At 43.2% G+C, this 20,393-nt stretch overlaps 1 protein-coding gene across 1 annotated transcript in view; it reads right to left on the bottom strand.

Annotated features, from left to right (window-relative positions):
* The window catches only part of LOC135543305 (filamin A-interacting protein 1-like), a 90,560-nt gene that overhangs the window by 38,002 nt on the left and 32,165 nt on the right, over positions 1-20,393 (bottom strand). Inside the window, 3 exon segments of the mRNA XM_064970479.1 lie at positions 1,364-1,542; positions 1,981-2,154; positions 3,591-3,921. Coding sequence (XP_064826551.1) covers positions 1,364-1,542; positions 1,981-2,154; positions 3,591-3,911 — 674 coding nt within the window. The 5' untranslated portion in view covers positions 3,912-3,921.

Here is a 20,393-nt window from a genome sequence, read left to right as displayed (position 1 = left end):
ACATGTGGAAGAAGGTGCTCTTGTCAGATGAAACCAAAATTGAACTTTTTGGCAACAATGCAAAACGTTATGTTTGTCGTAAATGCAACACAGCTCATCACCCTGAACACACCAACCCCACTATCAAACATGGTGGTGGCAGCATCATGGTTTGGGCCTGCTTTTCTTCAGCAGGGACAGGGAAGATGGTTAAAATTGATGGGAAGATGGATGGAGCCAAATACAGGACCATTCTGGAAGAAAACCTGATGGAGTCTGCAAAAGACCTGAGACTGGGACGGAGATTTGTCTTCCAACAAGACAATGATCCAAAACATAAAGCAAAATCTACAATGGAATGGTTCAAAAATAAACATATCCAGGTGTTAGAATGGCCAAGTCAAAGTCCAGACCTGAATCCAATCGAGAATCTGTGGAAAGAACTGAAAACTGCTGTTCACAAATGCTCTCCATCCAACCTCACTGAGCTCGAGCTGTTTTGCAAGGAGGAATGGGAAAAAATTCAGGCTTTCGATGTGCAAAACTGATAGAGACATACCCCAAGCGACTTACAGCTGTAATCGCAGCAAAAGGTGGCGCTACAAAGTATTAACTTAAGGGGGCTGAATAATTTTGCACGCCCAATTTTTCAGTTTTTGATTTGTTAAAAAAGTTTGAAATATCCAATAAATATCGTTCCACTTCATGATTGTGTCCCACTTGTTGTTGATTCTTCACAAAAAATTACAGTTTTATATCTTTATGTTTGAAGCCTGAAATGTGGCAAAAGGTCGCAAAGTTCAAGGGGGCTGAATACTTTCGCAAGGCACTGTAACTACAGTCTGCTATTCATAATGTCCTTCTAAATTCCAGGTAAATACCAGCCAACCGTAAAGAACAGGTATTACTCTAATATCTAGCCTACACAAACATCAGTAGGAGTCTGTCTATAGCAGCTATTCAGGGTATTGTTCTTTGGAAGCCAATGAGTAAAGTTTCTTCTGGCATTATGCATCACTCTGTCGTCTTACGACAACATGTCTCAACACAACCTGGGTTATAATACAGCCACGTCATTTATAAGGGGATTACCAATCAAAGGCAACCTGATACTGATGTATTGAATTATTTATCAAGCGTTTGGTTTTAAGTCCCTCCTTTCTATGTGAAAACAGTAAATACAAACCATCCATAGAGGTTTTGGCATGTAGGTGTTCATTTCAAGATCATTCATTTAACACCTTGAGGAGACTTTCTGAGGAGCGTGCTCAGCTCTTGTGTGTGTATGTGTGTGTGTGTGTGTGTATATGTGCATACATGCGTGTTTGCCTGCCTTTGCACATGTATGTTTGTTAAGTGTTGAGAAACAGAGCAACAAACAGACCTTTCTCGTTCCTGCTCCAGCAGGTTGGTGAACTCGTCACTCTTCCTCATGAAGTCTCCATGGTTCCTCTTCTCGTCGTCCAGCTTGTACAGGGCGCGCTTGTGGGACTGCTCAGTCAGCAGCAGCTGCTCCAGCATGCGACGATGGGTCTCCCTCTGCTTCTCCACCAGCTTGTCCAGCTAGGAGAGACCAGAGCGTTTACTGACCACTCCAAATACACTTCCTGTCACCTCTATGTGAGGTGATATCAGATGTATTAATGTATTTTCAAATGTGATTGTCCAGTCATGAGACAAAAACCCAAAGTTGATCTTTGAACCTAGAAAGTAGCTACTTCATATACATTTTAGCAGGCTCTTATCCACAGCGACTTACAGCAGCAATTAGGGTTAAGTGCCTTGCTCATGGGCACATCAACAGATTTTTCACCTAGTCGGCTTGGGGATTCGAACCAGCGACTTTTCTGTTACTGGCCCAACGCTCTTAACCGTTAGGCTACCTGCCGCCCATATATGTAGCTGAAGTCTCAACACTTCCAAGTCATCTTATCAGGGTGCTACACTTCACTGACCCCAGACTTTACTGAGCTGCTGTATTGAATGTTGAGACTGTGCTACCTCAGCCATGGGCCTCTCGTAGATGTCCTCCTGGAAGGTCTCAGCCTTGCTCTGGACGGTGTCTCTCTGCAGGGCCTGAAGGACCTTCTGTGGGGTGACGAATCCATACTGGGCCTCCAAGAGGGCCAAGTCAATCTTCTCCGCCTTCAACACCGTGATCACCTCGTCTCTGGCCTGTGGTAGGGGGGAGAGAGAGAGGGAGAGAGAAGAGGACACAGTTCTATGAGCATGATAGCTACACTACCCATGGTTTAGTATTACCAATAAGCCTGTCCTATATCTAGACTACCCATGGTTTAGTATTACCAATAAGCCTGTCCTATATCTAGACTACCCATGGTTTAGTATCACCAAGAAGTCTGTCCTATAGCTAGACTACCCATGGTTTAGTATTACCAATAAGCCTGTCCTATAGCTAGACTACCCATGGTTTAGTATCACCAAGAAGTCTGTCCTATATCTAGACTACCCATGGTTTAGTATCACCAAGAAGTCTGTCCTATAGCTAGACTACCCATGGTTTAGTATCACCAAGAAGTCTGTCCTATAGCTAGACTACCCATGGTTTAGTATCACACCAAGAAGTCTGTCCTATAGCTAGACTACCCATGGTTTAGTATCACCAAGAAGTCTGTCCTATAGCTAGACTACCCATGGTTTAGTATCACCCATGGTTTAGTATCAGTCTGTCCTATATCTAGACTACCCATGGTTTAGTATCACCAAGAAGTCTGTCCTATAGCTAGACTACCCATGGTTTAGTATCACCAAGAAGTCTGTCCTATAGCTAGACTACCCATGGTTTAGTATCACCAAGAAGTCTGTCCTATAGCTAGACTACCCATGGTTTAGTATCACCAAGAAGTCTGTCCTATAGCTAGACTACCCATGGTTTAGTATCACCAAGAATAGCTAGACTACCCATGGTTTAGTATCCTATATAGCTAGACTACCCATGGTTTAGTATCACCAAGAAGTCTGTCCTATAGCTAGACTACCCATGGTTTAGTATCACCAAGAAGTCTGTCCTATAGCTAGACTACCCATGGTTTAGTATCACCAAGAAGTCTGTCCTATAGCTAGACTACCCATGGTTTAGTATCACCAAGAAGTCTGTCCTATAGCTAGACTACCCATGGTTTAGTATCACCAAGAAGTCTGTCCTATAGCTAGACTACCCATGGTTTAGTATCACCAAGAAGCCTGTCCTATAGCTAGACTACCCATGGTTTAGTATCACCAAGAAGTCTGTCCTATAGCTAGACTACCCATGGTTTAGTATCACCAAGAAGTCTGTCCTATAGCTAGACTATCCATGGTTTAGTATCACCAAGAAGTCTGTCCTATAGCTAGACTACCCATGGTTTAGTATTACCAATAAGCCTGTCCTATAGCTAGACTGCCCATGGTTTATTATCACCAAGAAGTCTGTCCTATAGCTAGACTACCCATGGTTTATTATTACAAAGAAGCCAAGTGACCTGCCTCTCCTCACCAGATAACCCAGAACCAGCCAAACCCTTGCCCAGTCTCCTAGTCCCTCCTAGTCTCTCCTCATCAAACAACCCAGAACCATCCAAACCCTGGCCAGTCCCACAGTATCCCCTCACCTGCAGTTCTCCTTCTAGCATGGAGAGAAGGAACAGAAGGTCGTCTCGGGAGAGGTCCCTGGTCTTCCCGCCTGCTGCCTTCTCCCTCCGACTGTTACTGCTGGCACTGCCACTGCCACTGCTGCCACTGCCCTCCTTTTCCTTCCTCTGGACAGTGCCTGTGTCTGTGCCTGTGTCATCGGGGGGCTCCCTGTGCCTGGCCCGTCCTGCACCCCTGCCCTGGGGCCCCTCACGTTCCGTGGCCCGCCGCTGCGATCGTGCCTGGTGCTGAGCCAGCTTGGCCTTTGCTGTGTCCTCTAGGCTGTTGCTACGGGAACGCATGGTTTTTTACCTGCAGGGGGAGCAGGAAGGACCATAGTGGCAGGAGATTGATATGTGGGCGGGGGGGTTGGGTGTAGCCGTGGGGTAAAGGTTTGGTGGGTTGAAGGGAGTGATCTGTTCTATTCAGCCCCGAAGCTCTGTCGTCCAGGCTCTGTATCATTGTATAAGACTGTGGTTTGGTTAAATCACTGACTCATGACAATGATGAAGCCATGGTCTGACACTCTTAAGCTCCATTCACTGTGTCATTTATAGTTTTCTGCGTTATATAGTACCGGAAAAGGTAGACATGCACCTTGATGAAAAAGTGATTGTGAATACAAGTCCTTAATAGGCCAATCTCTGCTCTGTGTGTTTGATCTGAGGATGAAAAGAAAAACGCCTTGAATCATTCATTACATCACCAGTTGTATTAGTGGCCTGGCTGACAGTTTATGAGTAAGAGGGATGGCTGTTTGACTGCATATGTACACATGCAAGGCACGGAATGATTCGGGGATGATGTCATCGCCGCAAGCAGCAGTCTGCTTGAACAGATATAAACTCAGAGATCTGGGCTCCAGGCGAGAGCAGAGAGCAGCCATATCCGTTAGTGAGCGTTTGCTTACACCATCACAATGCACTAGTCCCAGGAGGATAGCGTGTAATTCCGTAAACCTTCATTAGGGTTCTGTTGATGAGTAAACTGTGCCACAGTAGACACTAAAGCAATCAGGCCCTGTTTGGCCCTAATGGATTGCAGCTATTACTCACAGTTAGTCTTGCAACATTTGAGCTGTTCAAACAGACAAAGGGCACAGCTGGGATCCAGGTCGACAAGGAGCTGGTTACGCAACACCTCTAAAGAGTTCAACCCGGGTCACTGTCTTTGGCTGTCCCCATAGGAGAACCCTTTGAAGAACCCGTTTTGGTTCTAGGTAGAACCCTTTTGGGTTCCACGAAGGACCATTTCCACAGAGAGTTCTACATGGAACCAAAAAGGGTTCTCCTATGGGGACAGCCGAAGAACCCTTTTTTCTAAGTGTGTACTGCCAAAGTGCCAAACCTGCGATTGCAGAGTGTTCAGTGAGTGTATAATAATATCTAACAATCTCTTTGATTGACTGTCATGAGTGCTCAGATATGCCCCAGTGTTCTCTGCTGTGCTGTGTGTGTTTGTGTGAGACTGAAATAGAACTGGCTGGAGTGGAGCGTCTGGCATGTCTCCATATCAACTCTGGCTGTTGTTCGCTCACTTCCCTGACAAAGCTGTGTGTTTTGAGAGTAAACATTGCCGAGGGCCCACGCTACTGGTCAGTGTTGGGTTTGACAGTCACACAGGCTGTCCTGTTCCATGACTGTAATGGTTGGACGTAGGAGTGCTGGGAAAGCTATACTGTGAGAGAACTATACCTCTGTTTCAAACCTCTCACTGGGAGAGGGTTCCAATCCGAGGCTGGATCACTCCCTTTGGCACATCTATACTGGCTTTGTACACTACTTTCAGAGAAACGTTGGTAACACTTTATTTTTAGAGCCTACTTTCCTTTGGAAGCTCTCACCCATTTCACTCCCTCCAGATCATGTAATAGTCCAACAATAAAGTAAACAAAAACTAACAAGAATGTGCAAAGAGACACTTTTGCTGGTAAGTACCAGTTATTCAAACAAGCCAAATGAAAGCACGGTTTGAGATGATGATGTTTTTGGAATTATCTCTGAACTTCTCAGAAGAGCACAAAACAAAAACACCAGTTATGGAACTGCTGATGTCGTCTATGTATGAACATGGTTTTTACTGTTGTGATGTAGTCTATGTATGAACTGTGAACATGGTTTTTACTGTTGTGATGTAGTCTATGTATGAACTGTGAACATGGTTTTTACTGTTGTGATGTAGTCTATGTATGAACTGTGAACATGGTTTTTACTGTTGTGATGTAGTCTATGTATGAACATGGTTTTACTGTTGTGATGTAGTCTATGTATGAACATGGTTTTTACTGTTGTGATGTAGTCTATGTATGAACATGGTTTTTACTGTTGTGATGTAGTCTATGTATGAACATGGTTTTTACTGTTGTGATGTAGTCTATGTATGAACATGGTTTTTACTGTTGTGATGTAGTCTATGTATGAACATGGTTTTTACTGTTGTGATGTAGTCTATGTATGAACATGGTTTTACTGTTGTGATGTAGTCTATGTATGAACAACATGGTTTTTACTGTTGTGATGTAGTCTATGTATGAACATGGTTTTACTGTTGTGATGTAGTCTATGTATGAACTGTGAACATGGTTTTACTGTTGTGATGTAGTCTATGTATGAACATGGTTTTTACTGTTGTGATGTAGTCTATGTATGAACTGTGAACATGGTTTTACTGTTGTGATGTAGTCTATGTATGAACATGATTTTACTGTTGTGATGTAGTCTATGTATGAACTGTGAACATGGTTTTTACTGTTGTGATGTAGTCTATGTATGAACTGTGAACATGGTTTTTACTGTTGTGATGTAGTCTATGTATGAACATGGTTTTTACTGTTGTGATGTAGTCTATGTATGAACATGGTTTTTACTGTTGTGATGTAGTCTATGTATGAACTGTGAACATGGTTTTACTGTTGTGATGTAGTCTATGTATGAACTGTGAACATGGTTTTACTGTTGTGATGTAGTCTATGTATGAACATGGTTTTTACTGTTGTGATGTAGTCTATGTATGAACTGTGAACATGGTTTTACTGTTGTGATGTAGTCTATGTATGAACTGTGAACATGGTTTTACTGTTGTGATGTAGTCTATGTATGAACTGTGAACATGGTTTTTACTGTTGTGATGTAGTCTATGTATGAACTGTGAACATGGTTTTACTGTTGTGATGTAGTCTATGTATGAACATGGTTTTTACTGTTGTGATGTAGTCTATGTATGAACTGTGAACATGGTTTTACTGTTGTGATGTAGTCTATGTATGAACTGTGAACATGGTTTTTACTGTTGTGATGTAGTCTATGTATGAACATGGTTTTTCCTGTTGTGATGTAGTCTATGTATGAACTGTGAACATGGTTTTTACTGTTGTGATGTAGTCTATGTATGAACTGTGAACATGGTTTTACTGTTGTGATGTAGTCTATGTATGAACTGTGAACATGGTTTTTACTGTTGTGATGTAGTCTATGTATGAACATGGTTTTTACTGTTGTGATGTAGTCTATGTATGAACTGTGAACATGGTTTTACTGTTGTGATGTAGTCTATGTATGAACTGTGAACATGGTTTTTACTGTTGTGATGTAGTCTATGTATGAACATGGTTTTTACTGTTGTGATGTAGTCTATGTATGAACTGTGAACATGGTTTTACTGTTGTGATGTAGTCTATGTATGAACTGTGAACATGGTTTTTACTGTTGTGATGTAGTCTATGTATGAACTGTGAACATGGTTTTTACTGTTGTGATGTAGTCTATGTATGAACTGTGAACATGGTTTTACTGTTGTGATGTAGTCTATGTATGAACTGTGAACATGGTTTTTACTGTTGTGATGTAGTCTATGTATGAACTGTGAACATGGTTTTTACTGTTGTGATGTAGTCTATGTATGAACATGGTTTTTACTGTTGTGATGTAGTCTATGTATGAACTGTGAACATGGTTTTTACTGTTGTGATGTAGTCTATGTATGAACAACATGGTTTTTACTGTTGTGATGTAGTCTATGTATGAACTGTGAACATGGTTTTTACTGTTGTGATGTAGTCTATGTATGAACTGTGAACATGGTTTTTACTGTTGTGATGTAGTCTATGTATGAACATGGTTTTTACTGTTGTGATGTAGTCTATGTATGAACATGGTTTTTACTGTTGTGATGTAGTCTATGTATGAACTGTGAACATGGTTTTTACTGTTGTGATGTAGTCTATGTATGAACTGTGAACATGGTTTTTACTGTTGTGATGTAGTCTATGTATGAACATGGTTTTTACTGTTGTGATGTAGTCTATGTATGAACTGTGAACATGGTTTTTACTGTTGTGATGTAGTCTATGTATGAACATGGTTTTTACTGTTGTGATGTAGTCTATGTATGAACATGGTTTTTACTGTTGTGATGTAGTCTATGTATGAACTGTGAACATGGTTTTTACTGTTGTGATGTAGTCTATGTATGAACATGGTTTTTACTGTTGTGATGTAGTCTATGTATGAACTGTGAACATGGTTTTACTGTTGTGATGTAGTCTATGTATGAACTGTGAACATGGTTTTTACTGTTGTGATGTAGTCTATGTATGAACATGGTTTTTACTGTTGTGATGTAGTCTATGTATGAACTGTGAACATGGTTTTTACTGTTGTGATGTAGTCTATGTATGAACTGTGAACATGGTTTTTAATGTTGCTGCGTACGCTAGGTACGAAACCACAAACATAGTTTGTCGATGAGCATACTTTGTTTTGCTGCCTGTCAGCTTGGCCAAGGTGTGAAGAGGAATCTGCCAGAACACAATTAGTTAGTCACCATATGAGGTACGAGCCCTTGCATGGCCTCTTCTACTGCTAATGATGATGAGTTGCACCACAATGGTATTATTTTACCAGAACATTCCCTCCTCCATAGTGTTCTGAACAGCAAACAACAATCTTTGTGTCAAGTATAATACTGGGGAGAGTTCATAACGATACATTCTGTAACATTGAAATGACCACTGAATAGATTCCAATCCCCAGAATGTACCTTTAAAGTCAACTCACCTAGAATTGTATAAGGAAGGTGATTGTTATGAAATACTGATACACTACAGTAAACCCAATGAGCAAAACTGGTTTAAATGATGTTGTTTCCACATCATTTCAACCAAAAATGTCTATGCAATGACGTTGAATCAACGTGGAAAACTGATTGGATTTGCAAAAAGTAATCAACGTCAGGGTATTTCGTCTTCTTTTTGTTTACCCATCTTTCAACCCAAATCCAATGATATGGTGAAATGTTTTGTTTAACTCACATTAGTTGACAACTGAACCCAATGTAAATCAGATCTAGACGTTGAACTGACGTCTGTGGCCAGTGGGAACACTGAAGAAAGCACAATGCCATGACAGTCTTCCCCTCCATGTAGTAAACTGACCAGACTCGTTTGACATTCATACTCTGTGACACTATGAATGAAAGTGTTTGTAACGTGTGTAAATCTGCCCAGAGAGATTACATTTCATCATGATTTGTTCTCCTACTAATCTGGCCAACTGAACATCACACAGGGTGAGTCCAAAATGGCCCCATACTAACAACCTAGTGCACTACCTTTGACCAGAGCCCAATAGGCCCCGGTCAAAAGTAGTGCAACGCATAGAGAATAGGTTACAATTTGGGAAGCAAACACAGTCATTGTGTCAAACTGGCTCAGGCCCTTTCACATCTCATTGTCTCAGTCTTCTACAGGTCCACAATAGGAGCAGGATCACAGCCAAAAGGTGATGTAATGATAAACAGCACTTCATACTGTTTGCAGAGGATTAGCTATTGCTTTGGCAGAGAGGACATTACCATATGCACGCAACATGGACTCATGCTTGTGCATGTCTATAGGCCTATACCTTGCATTTTAAGTAATATCAGTACACACACACACACCTCTATTTCTCACACACACACATGATACTACCTAGTGCAGGTAGGTACTCTAGATACTGCCTCTATAGCCAGTACACAAAGCTTGCCTGAAAGACCTGTAACATATCTGTAACATACCTGTAACACAGTCATCATTCCTCAACACAGACTTAGTCTAAAATAGACTAGAAAATCGTTTGACAAGTATCCTGACATGCTGATGTGATTATTACCAGAGTAATGACCTAGGAAAGAGTGCTGTGAGTTTGGGGGGATGTGAGGTTGGGTTTATAAGGCCGCACTGTGCCCTCGGCTTGATGAGGTCACAGACCTGGCAGAACTAGACTCAGGCTCTCTCTGACTGAATGGAAACAAAGTTTGTCAAAGGCGCCTGACCTTTACATTGGTGACTTGCCTGCCTCTCACTCTCTCTCTGATGTGCTTAATCATCCAAAGTATTCTCTCTCTCTCTCTCTCTCTCTCTCTCTCTCTCTCTCTCTCTCTCTCTCTCTCTCTCTCTCTCTGGACAGGAGCTGCTGCTTGTAATTCAGACTGTAGTCTGCTCTTACATACAGTTGAAGTCAGATGTTTACATACACTTTACACAGGTTGGAGTCTTGTTTTTCAACCACTCCACAAATTTCTTGTGAACAAACTATAGCTTTGGCAAGTCGGTTAGGACATCTACTTTGTGCATGACACAAGTAATTTTTCCAACAATAGTTTACAGACAGATTATTTCACTTATAATTCACTGTATCATAATTCCAGTGGGTCAGAAGTTTACATACACTAAGTTGACTGTGCCTTTAAAGAGCTTGGACAATTCCAGAGTTGACATAATTTGAGTCAATTGGAGGTGTACCTGTGGATGTGTTTCAAGGCCTACCTTCAAACTCAGTGCCTCTTTGCTTGAAAATCATGGGAAAATGAAAAGAAATCAGCCAAGACCTCAGAAATTTTAGACCTTCACAAGTCTGGTTTATCCTTGGGAGCAATTTCCAAATGCCTGAAAGTATCACGTTCATCTGTACAAACAATAGTACGTAAGTATAAACACCATGGGACCACGTAGCTGTCATACCGCTCAGGAAGGAGACAAGTAACTTCAGTTAGTGCTAAATACGGCTGCTAGAATCCTGACTAGAACCAAAAAATTTGATCATATTACTCCATTGCTAGCCTCCCTACACTGGCTTCCTGTCAAGGCAAGGGCTGATTTCAAGGTTTTACTGCTAACCTACAAAGCATTACATGGGCTTGCTCCTACCTATCTCTCTGATTTGGTCCTGCCGTACATACCTACACGTACGCTACAAGACACAGGCCTTCTAATTGTCCTTAGAATTTCTAAGCAAACAGCTGGAGGCAGGGCTTTCTCCTATAGAGCTCCATTGTTATGGAATGGTCTGCCTACCCATGTGAGAGACGCAAACTCGGTCTCAACCTTTAAGTCTTCAGTGGGTCATATGATTGAGTGTAGTCTGGCCCATGAGTGTGAAGGTGAACGGAAAGGCTCTGGAGCAACGAACCGCCCTTGCTGTATCTGCCTGGTCGGTTCCCCTCTCTCCACTGGGATTCTCTGCCTCTAACCCTATTACAGGGGCTGAATCACTGGCTTACTAGGGCTCTTTCATACCGTCCCTAGGATGGGTGCGTCACTTGAGTGGGTTGATGTGATTTTCCTGTCTGGGTTGACGCTCCCCCTTGGGTTGTGCCGTGGTGGAGATCTTTGTGGGCTATACTCTGCCTTGTCTCAGGATGGTAAGTTGGTGGTTGAAGATATCCCTCTAGTGGTGTGGGGGCTGTGCTTTGGCAAAGTGGGTGGGGTTATATCCTTCCTGTTTAGCCCTGTCCAGGGGTGTCATCGGATGGGGCCACAGTGTCTCCTGACCCCTCCTGTCTCAACCTCCAGTATTTATGCTGCAGTGGTTTATGTGTCGGGGGGCTGGGGTCAGTTTGTTATCTCTGGAGTACTTCTCCTGTCCTATCCGGTGTCCTGTGTGAATTTAAGTATGCTCTCTCTAATTCTCTCTTCCTCTCTTTCATTCTCTCTCTCTCGGAGGACCTGAGCCCTAAGCCCATGCCTCAGGACTACCTGACATGATGACTCCTTGCTGTCCCCAGTCCACCTGGCTGTGCTGCTGCTCCAGTTTCAACTGTTCTGCCTGTGATTATTATTATTTGACCATGCTGGTCATTTATGAACATTTGAACATCATGGCCATGTTCTCCACCCGGCACAGCCAGAAGAGGACTGGCCATCCCACATAGCCTGGTTCCTCTCTAGGTTTCTTCCTAGGTTTTGGTCTTTCTAGGGAATTGTTCCTAGCCACCGTGCTTCTGTTTGGGGTTTTAGGCTGGGTTTCTGTACAGCACTTTGAGATATCAGCTGATGTACGAAGGGCTACATAAATAAATTTGATTTGAAGTTCTATCTCCTAGAGATTAATGTACTTTGGTGAGAAAAGTGCAAATCAATCACAGAACAACAGCAAAGGACCTTGTGAAGATGCTGGAGGAAACAGGTACAACAGTATCTATATCCACAGTAAAACAAGTCCTATATCGACATAACCTGAAAGGCCGCTCAGCAAGGAAGAAGCCACTGCTCCAAAACCACCATAAAAAAGCCAGACTACGGTTTGCAACTGCAAATGGGGACAAAGATTGTACTTTTTGGAGAAATATCCTCTGGTCTGATGAAACAAAAATAGAACTTTTTGGCCATAATGACCATCGTAATGTTTGGAGGTAAAAGGGGGATGCTTGCAAGCTGAAGAACACCATCCCAACCGTGAAGCACGGGGATGGCAGCATCATGTTGTGGGGGTACTTTGCTGCAGGAGGGACTGGTGCACTTCACAAAACACATGGCATCATGAGGTAGGAAAATGATGTAGATATATTGAAGCAACATCTCAAGACATCAGTCAGGAAGTTAAAGCTCGGTGGGTCTTCCAAATGGACAATGACCGAAAGCATACTTCCAAAGTTGTGGCAAAATGGCTTAAGGACAACAAAGTCAAGGTATTGGAGTGGCCATCACAAAGCCCTGACCTCAATCCGATTGAAAATATGTGGGCAGAACTGAAAAAGTGTGTGCAAGCAAGGAGGCCTACAAACCTGACTCTACACCAGCTCTGTCAGAAGAAATGGGCCAAAATTCACCCAACTTATGGTGGGAAGCTTGTGGAAGGCTACCCGAAACGTTTGACCCAAGTGAAACAATTTAAAGCCAATGCTACCAAATACTAATTGAGTATATTTAAACTTCTGACCCACTGGGAATGTGATGAAAGAAATAAAATCTTAAATAAATGATTCTCTCTACTATTATTCTGACATTTCATATTCTTAAAATTGAGTTTAAATGTATTTGGTTAAGGTGTATGTAAACTTCCGACTTCAACTGTACATATCACATGGTGACGATTAAATCTTGCCGATTATACGCGACACTCATAATGGTCCTGGCAGACAAAACCCATCCCCCCATGAAACCTCTCTGCTCTCCAGACCCTGACCGTGGGCCCTGTCCCACATAGACCCACACCACCTGAAACACTTGTTTGAGTAACGCAGACAGATATTGTATTTCAAGCCCACTCTACACATTCCATAGACCGCTATGTATTTACCATTAACTTATTTCTTACCAGAAGTCAGTCCATGGTCTTTAAAATGAGTATTTTCTGTCCCGGTATACAGATAGGGTTATGGTGATGACTTCACTTTACGTTCGTGGGGACGTTGGGGGACGGGGAATGAAGGAGTGGGGAGGAGGGTTGGCGGGGGGAATGAAGGAGTGGGGAATGAAGGAGAAGGAGTGGGGAGGAGGGTTGGCAGGACGGGGGAATGAAGGAGTGGGGAGGAGGGTTGGCAGGGGGAATGAAGGAGTGGGGAGGAGGGTTGGCGGGGGGAATGAAGGAGTGGGGAGGAGGGTTGGCAGGAATGAAGGAGTGGGGAGGAGGGTTGGCGGACGGGGGAATGAAGGAGTGGGGAGGAGGGTTGGCAGGACGGGGGAATGAAGGAGTGGGGAGGAGGGTTGGCAGGACGGGGGAATGAAGGAGTGGGGAGGAGGGTTGGCGGGACGGGGGAATGAAGGAGTGGGGAGGAGGGTTGGCGGGGGGGAATGAAGGAGTGGGGAGGAGGGTTGGCAGGACGGGGGAATGAAGGAGTGGGGAGGAGGGTTGGCGGGACGGGGGAATGAAGGAGTGGGGAGGAGGGTTGGCGGGACGGGGGAATGAAGGAGTGGGGAGGAGGGTTGGCAGGACGGGGGAATGAAGGAGTGGGGAGGAGGGTTGGCAGGACGGGGGAATGAAGGAGTGGGGAGGAGGGTTGGCGGGACGGGGAATGAAGGAGTGGGGAGGAGGGTTGGCGGGACGGGGGAATGAAGGAGTGGGGAGGAGGGTTGGCGGGACGGGGGAATGAACGGAAGGAGGGTTGGCGGGAAGGGGGAATGAAGGAGTGGGGAGGAGGGTTGGCAGGACGGGGGAATGAAGGAGTGGGGAGGAGGGTTGGTGGGAGGGGGGAATGAAGGAGTGGGGAGGAGGGTTGGCAGGACGGGGGAATGAAGGAGTGGGGAGGAGGGTTGGTGGGAGGGGGGAATGAAGGAGTGGGGAGGAGGGTTGGCAGGACGGGGGACTGAAGGAGTGGGGAGGCTGTTAAACAGAGAGATCGAAAGGTGAGGATGCAGGTGTGCTTTTAACACACTCCACTTTTTCCCTTGCACACACATACAAACACACACACACACACACATAATACGCACACACACGTATGCAATGCACATACCTAGGTGCACACAGACAATTAGACAATTTCCTCTTAGATCACTGAGATTTTCTCGTGATCTGTATTTATCTCTTTCATAATAATTATTTGTGTTTTTTGGATCAGACATGATGTATTTTAGCACAATTTCCACAAAACTCTCATTACCGCAACAGTTTTCAACGTCCCAAAAAGATATAAACAAAGGGCTGTTGGAAATTAAGAACCTCATCCTGAAGGCATATAAGCAAAAAACATTTTCTTAACTAAGGACTACTCCTCGAGATGACGCATCGTGGGGGAATAACACTTTATTGAAAAACTGATTGGAGATTTTACAGGAATTTGAAAAAGTGTTACGGTAATGAGACATGTTCACAAAATGCTGTGTTTGTACGTAATAAATATTATAGTTTTATGTACACTTCAGCTAGTATACAGTACCTTTATGATTTATAAACAAACTACAGCAACATATTTTTGTTTTATTGAAATAAATTACATTGTAGCTATAGGCTAGACTCTAATCCCTCTGTTTAGATACCTAGCTAGAGGTTACACTCCAATCCATCTGTTGAAATATCTGGAGGTGTAGGTTACCCTCTAATCCACCTGTTTAGGTATCTAGCTATAAATTGCCCTCCAATCCCTCTGTTTAGATATCTAGCTATAGGTTACCCTCTAATCTCTCTGTTTAGAAATATGGTGCTATAGGTTACCCTCTAATCCCTCTGTTTAGATATCTAGCTATAGGTTACCCTCTAATCTCTCTGTTTAGAAATATGGTGCTATAGGTTACCCTCTAATCCCTCTGTTTAGATATCCATTGCTATAGGTTACCCTCTAATCTCTCTGTTTAGATATATGGTGCTATAGGTTACCCTCTAATCCCTCTGTTTAGATATCCATTGCTATAGGTTACCCTCTAATCTCTCTGTTTAGATATCTAGCTATAGGTTACCCTCTAATCCACCTGTTTAGGTATCTAGCTATAAATTGCCCTCCAATCCCTCTGTTTAGATATCTAGCTATAGGTTACCCTCTAATCTCTCTGTTTAGAAATATGGTGCTATAGGTTACCCTCTAATCCCTCTGTTTAGATATCCATTGCTATAGGTTACCCTCTAATCTCTCTGTTTAGATATATGGTGCTATAGGTTACCCTCTAATCCCTCTGTTTAGATATCTGGTGCTGTAGGTTACCCTCTAAACCCTCTGTTTAGATATATGGTGCTATAGGTTACCCTCTAATCCCTCTGTTGAGATATCTAACTATAGGTTACCCTCTAATCTCTCTGTTTAGATATATGGTGCTATAGGTTACTCTATAATCTCTCTGTTTAGATATATGGTGCTATAGGTTATCCTCTAATCCATCTGTCTAGATATCTAGCTATAGGTTACCCTCTAATCCCTCTGTTTAGATATCTAGCTATAGGTTATCATCTAATCCCTCTGTTTAGATATCCATTGCTATAGGTGTCACGACTTCCGTCGAAGTCGGTCCCTCTCCTTGTTCGGGCGGTGTTCGGCGGTCGACGTCACCGACCTTCGAGCCATCACTGATCCATTTTTCATTTTCCATTGGTTTTGTCTTGTCTTCCTTCACACCTAGTTCCTATCCCATCAACTACATGTTGTGTATTTAACCCTCTGTTTCCCCTCATGTCCTTGTCAGAGATGGTTTGATTGTATTATGTGTTGGTGCGCTTTTTTGTACCCACTTTTTTATTATTTTGTCATTTGGATTTTGGAGTTTTGTGAAGCACTGATTAAACAACTCCGTTTATACCAAGTTAGATTCTCTTGCGCCTGACTTCCCTGCCACCAATACGCACCCAGTTACAATAGGTGACCCTCTAATCCCTCTGTTTAGATATCCATTGCTATAGGTTACCCTCTAATCCCTCTGTTTAGATATCCATTGCTATAGGTTATCCTCTAATCCATCTGTTTAGATATCCATTGCTATAGGTTATCCTCTAATCCCTCTGTTTAGATATCCATTGCTATAGGTTAACCTCTAATCCCTCTGTTTAGATATCCATTGCTATAGGTTATCCTCTAATCCATCTGTTTAGATATCCATTGCTATAGGTTATCCTCTAATCCATCTGTTTAGATATCCATTGCTATAGGTTATCCTCTAATCCCTCTGTTTAGATATCCATTGCTATAGGTTACCCTCTAATCCATCTGTTTAGATATCCATTGCTATAGGTTACCCTCTAATCCATCTGTTTAGATATCCATTGCTATAGGTTACCCTCTAATCCATCTGTTTAGATATCCATTGCTATAGGTTACCCTCTAATCCATCTGTTTAGATATCCATTGCTATAGGTTACCCTCTAATCCATCTGTTTAGATATCTAACTACAGGCTACCCTCTAATCCATCTGTTTAGATATCCATTGCTATAGGTTACCCTCTAATCCCTCTGTTTAGATATCTAGCTATAGGTTATCCTCTAATCCCTCTGTTTAGATATCCATTGCTATAGGTTACCCTCTAATCCATCTGTTTAGATATCTAAATACAGGCTACCCTCTAATCCATCTGTTTAGATATCCATTGCTATAGGTTACCCTCTAATCCATCTGTTTAGATATCCATTGCTATAGGTTACCCTCTAATCCATCTGTTTAGATATCTAACTACAGGCTACCCTCTAATCCATCTGTTTAGATATCCATTGCTATAGGTTACCCTCAAATCCCTCTGTTTAGATATCTAACTATAGGCTACCCTCCAATCCCCCTGTTTAGATATCTGATCATAGAGGCTACCCTCTAATCAATCCCTCTGTTTAGATATCTAACTATAGGCTACCCTCTGATCCCTCTGTTTAGATATCTAACTATAGGTTACCCTCTAATCTCTCTGTTTAGATATATGGTGCTATAGGTTACCCTCTAATCCATCTGTTTAGATATCTAGCTATAGGTTACCCTCTAATCCCTCTGTTTAGATATCTAACTATAGGCTACCCTCCAATCCCCCTGTTTAGATATCTGATCATAGAGGCTACCCTCTAATCAATCCCTCTGTTTAGATATCTAACTATAGGCTACCCTCTGATCCCTCTGTTTAGATATCTAACTATAGGTTACCCTCTAATCTCTCTGTTTAGATATATGGTGCTATAGGTTACCCTCAAAACTCTCTGTTTAGATATATGATGCTATAGATTACCCTCTAATCACTTTGTTTTGATATCCATTGCTATAGGTTACCCTCTAATCCATCCGTTTAGATATCCATTGCCATAGGTTACCCTCTAATCCATCTGTTTAGATATCTAGCTATAGGTTACCCTCTAATCCCTCTGTTTAGATATCTAACTATAGGCTTCCCTCTAATCCCCCTGTTTAGATATCTGATCATAGAGGCTACCCTCTAATCCCTCTGTTTAGATATCTAACTATAGGCTACCCTCTAATCTCTCTGTTTAGATATATGGTGTTATAGGTTACCCTCAAAACTCTCTGTTTAGATATATGGTGCTATAGATTACGCTCTAATCCCTCTGTTTAGATATCCATTGCTATAGGTTATCCTCTAATCCATCTGTTTAGATATCCATTGCTATAGGTTTCCCTCTAATCGATCTGTTTAGATATCCATTGCTATAGGTTTCCCTCTAATCCATCCGTTTAGATATCCATTGCCATAGGTTACCCTCTAATCCATCTGTTTAGATATCTAACTACAGGCTACCCTCTAATACATCTGTTTAGATATCCATTGCTATAGGTTACCCTCAAATCGCTCTGTTTAGATATATGGTGCTATAGGTTACCCTGTAATCCATCTTTTTAGATATCTAGCTATAGTTTACCCTCTAATCCCTCTGTTTAGATATCTAACTATAGGCTACCCTCTAATCCCCCCGTTTAGATATCTGATCATAGAGGCTACCCTCTAATCCCTCTGTTTAGATATCTGATCATAGAGGCTACCCTCTAATCCCCCTGTTTAGATATCTGATCATAGAGGCTACCCTCTAATCCCTCTGTTTAGATATCTGATCATAGAGGCTACCCTCTAATCCCTCTGTTTAGATATCTAACTATAGGCTACCCTCTAATCCCCCTGTTTAGATATCTGATCATAGAGGCTACCCTCTAATCCCCCTGTTTAGATATCTGATCATAGAGGCTACCCTCTAATCCCCCTGTTTAGATATCTGATCATAGAGGCTACCCTCTAATCCCTCTGTTTAGATAACACACCACAGTCAACTGATCCTGAAATCACAGTTGTCAAACTCATTCCACAGAGGACTGAGTGTGTGTGTTTTCGCTCCTCCCTTGTACATGATTGATGAATTAAGGTCTCTAATTAATAAGGAACCCCCCACACCTTGTTGTCTAGGTCTTAATTGAAAGGGAAAACCAAAAACCAGCAGACACTAGGCCCTCCATGGAATGAGTTTGACACCCCTGATCTAGGGGTGTCAGCTGATGGACACCATGATACATCCAAACGCTCCCTAAAACACTTCTGTGAGCAGGCCTTTCTAATCGACCTGGCCCGGGTATCCTGGAAGGACATTGACCTCATCCCGTCAGTTGAGGATGCCTGGTCATTCTTTAAAAGTAACTTCCTCACCATTTTAGATAAGCATGCTCCATTCAAAAAATGCAGAACTAAGAACAGATACAGCCCTTGGTTCACTCCAGACCTGACTGCCCTCGACCAGCACAAAAACATCCTGTGGCGGACTGCAATAGCATCGAATAGTCCCCGCGATATGCAACTGTTCAGGGAAGTCAGGAACCAATACACGCAGTCAGTCAGGAAAGCTAAGGCCAGCTTCTTCAAGCAGAAGTTTGCATCCTGTAGCTCCAACTCCAAAAAGTTCTGGGACACTGTGAAGTCCATGGAGAACAAGAGCACCTCCTCCCAGCTGCCCACTGCACTGAGGCTAGGTAACACGGTCACCACCGATAAATCCATGATTATCGAAAACTTCAACCAGCATTTCTCAACGGCTGGCCATGCCTTCCGCCTGGCTACTCCAACCTCGGCCAACAGCTCCGCCCCCCCCCGCAGCTTCTCGCCCAAGCCCTTCCAGGTTTTCCTTTACCCAAATCCAGATAGCAGATGTTCTGAAAGAGCTGCAAAACCTGGACCCGTACAAATCAGCTGGGCTTGACAATCTGGACCCTCTATTTCTGAAACTATCCGCCGCCATTGTTGCAACCCCTATTACCAGCCTGTTCAACCTCTCTTTCATATCGTCTGAGATCCCCAAGGATTGGAAAGCTTCCGCAGTCATCCCCCTCTTCAAAGGGGGAGACACCCTGGACCCAAACTGTTACAGACCTATATCCATCCTGCCCTGCCTATCTAAGGTCTTCGAAAGCCAAGTCAACAAACAGGTCACTGACCATCTCGAATCCCACCGTACCTTCTCCTCTGTGCAATCTGGTTTCCGAGCCGGTCACGGGTGCACCTCAGCCACACCTAGGTGTCTGGCTAGACTGCAAACTCTCCTTCCAGACCCATATCAAACATCTCCAATCGAAAATCAAATCAAGAGTCGGCTTTCTATTCCGTAACAAAGCCTCCTTCACTCACGCTGCCAAGCTTACCCTAGTAAAACTGACTATCCTACCGATCCTCGACTTTGGCGATGTCATCTACAAAATTGCTTCCAACAATCTCCTCAGCAAACTGGATGCAGTTTATCACAGTGCCATCCGTTTTGTCACTAAAGCACCTTATACTACCCACCACTGCGACTTGTATGCTCTAGTCGGCTGGCCCTCGCTACATATTCGTCGCAAGACCCACTGGCTCCAGGTCATCTACAAGGCCATGCTAGGTAAAGCTCCGCCTTATCTCAGTTCACTGGTCACGATGGCAACACCCATCCGTAGCACGCGCTCCAGCAGGTGTATCTCACTGATCATCCCTAAAGCCAACACCTCATTCGGCCGCCTTTCGTTCCAGTACTCTGCTGCCTGTGACTGGAACGAATTGCAAAAATCCCTGAAGTTGGAGACTTTTATCTCCCTTACCAACTTCAAACATGTGCTATCTGAGCAGCTAACCGATCGCTGCAGCTGTACATAGTCCATTGG

The sequence above is a fragment of the Oncorhynchus masou genome, chromosome 7 (assembly GCF_036934945.1).
Source record: "Oncorhynchus masou masou isolate Uvic2021 chromosome 7, UVic_Omas_1.1, whole genome shotgun sequence".
Taxonomy (NCBI): domain Eukaryota; kingdom Metazoa; phylum Chordata; class Actinopteri; order Salmoniformes; family Salmonidae; genus Oncorhynchus; species Oncorhynchus masou.
This window is presented reverse-complemented; position numbering and strand designations above follow the sequence as displayed.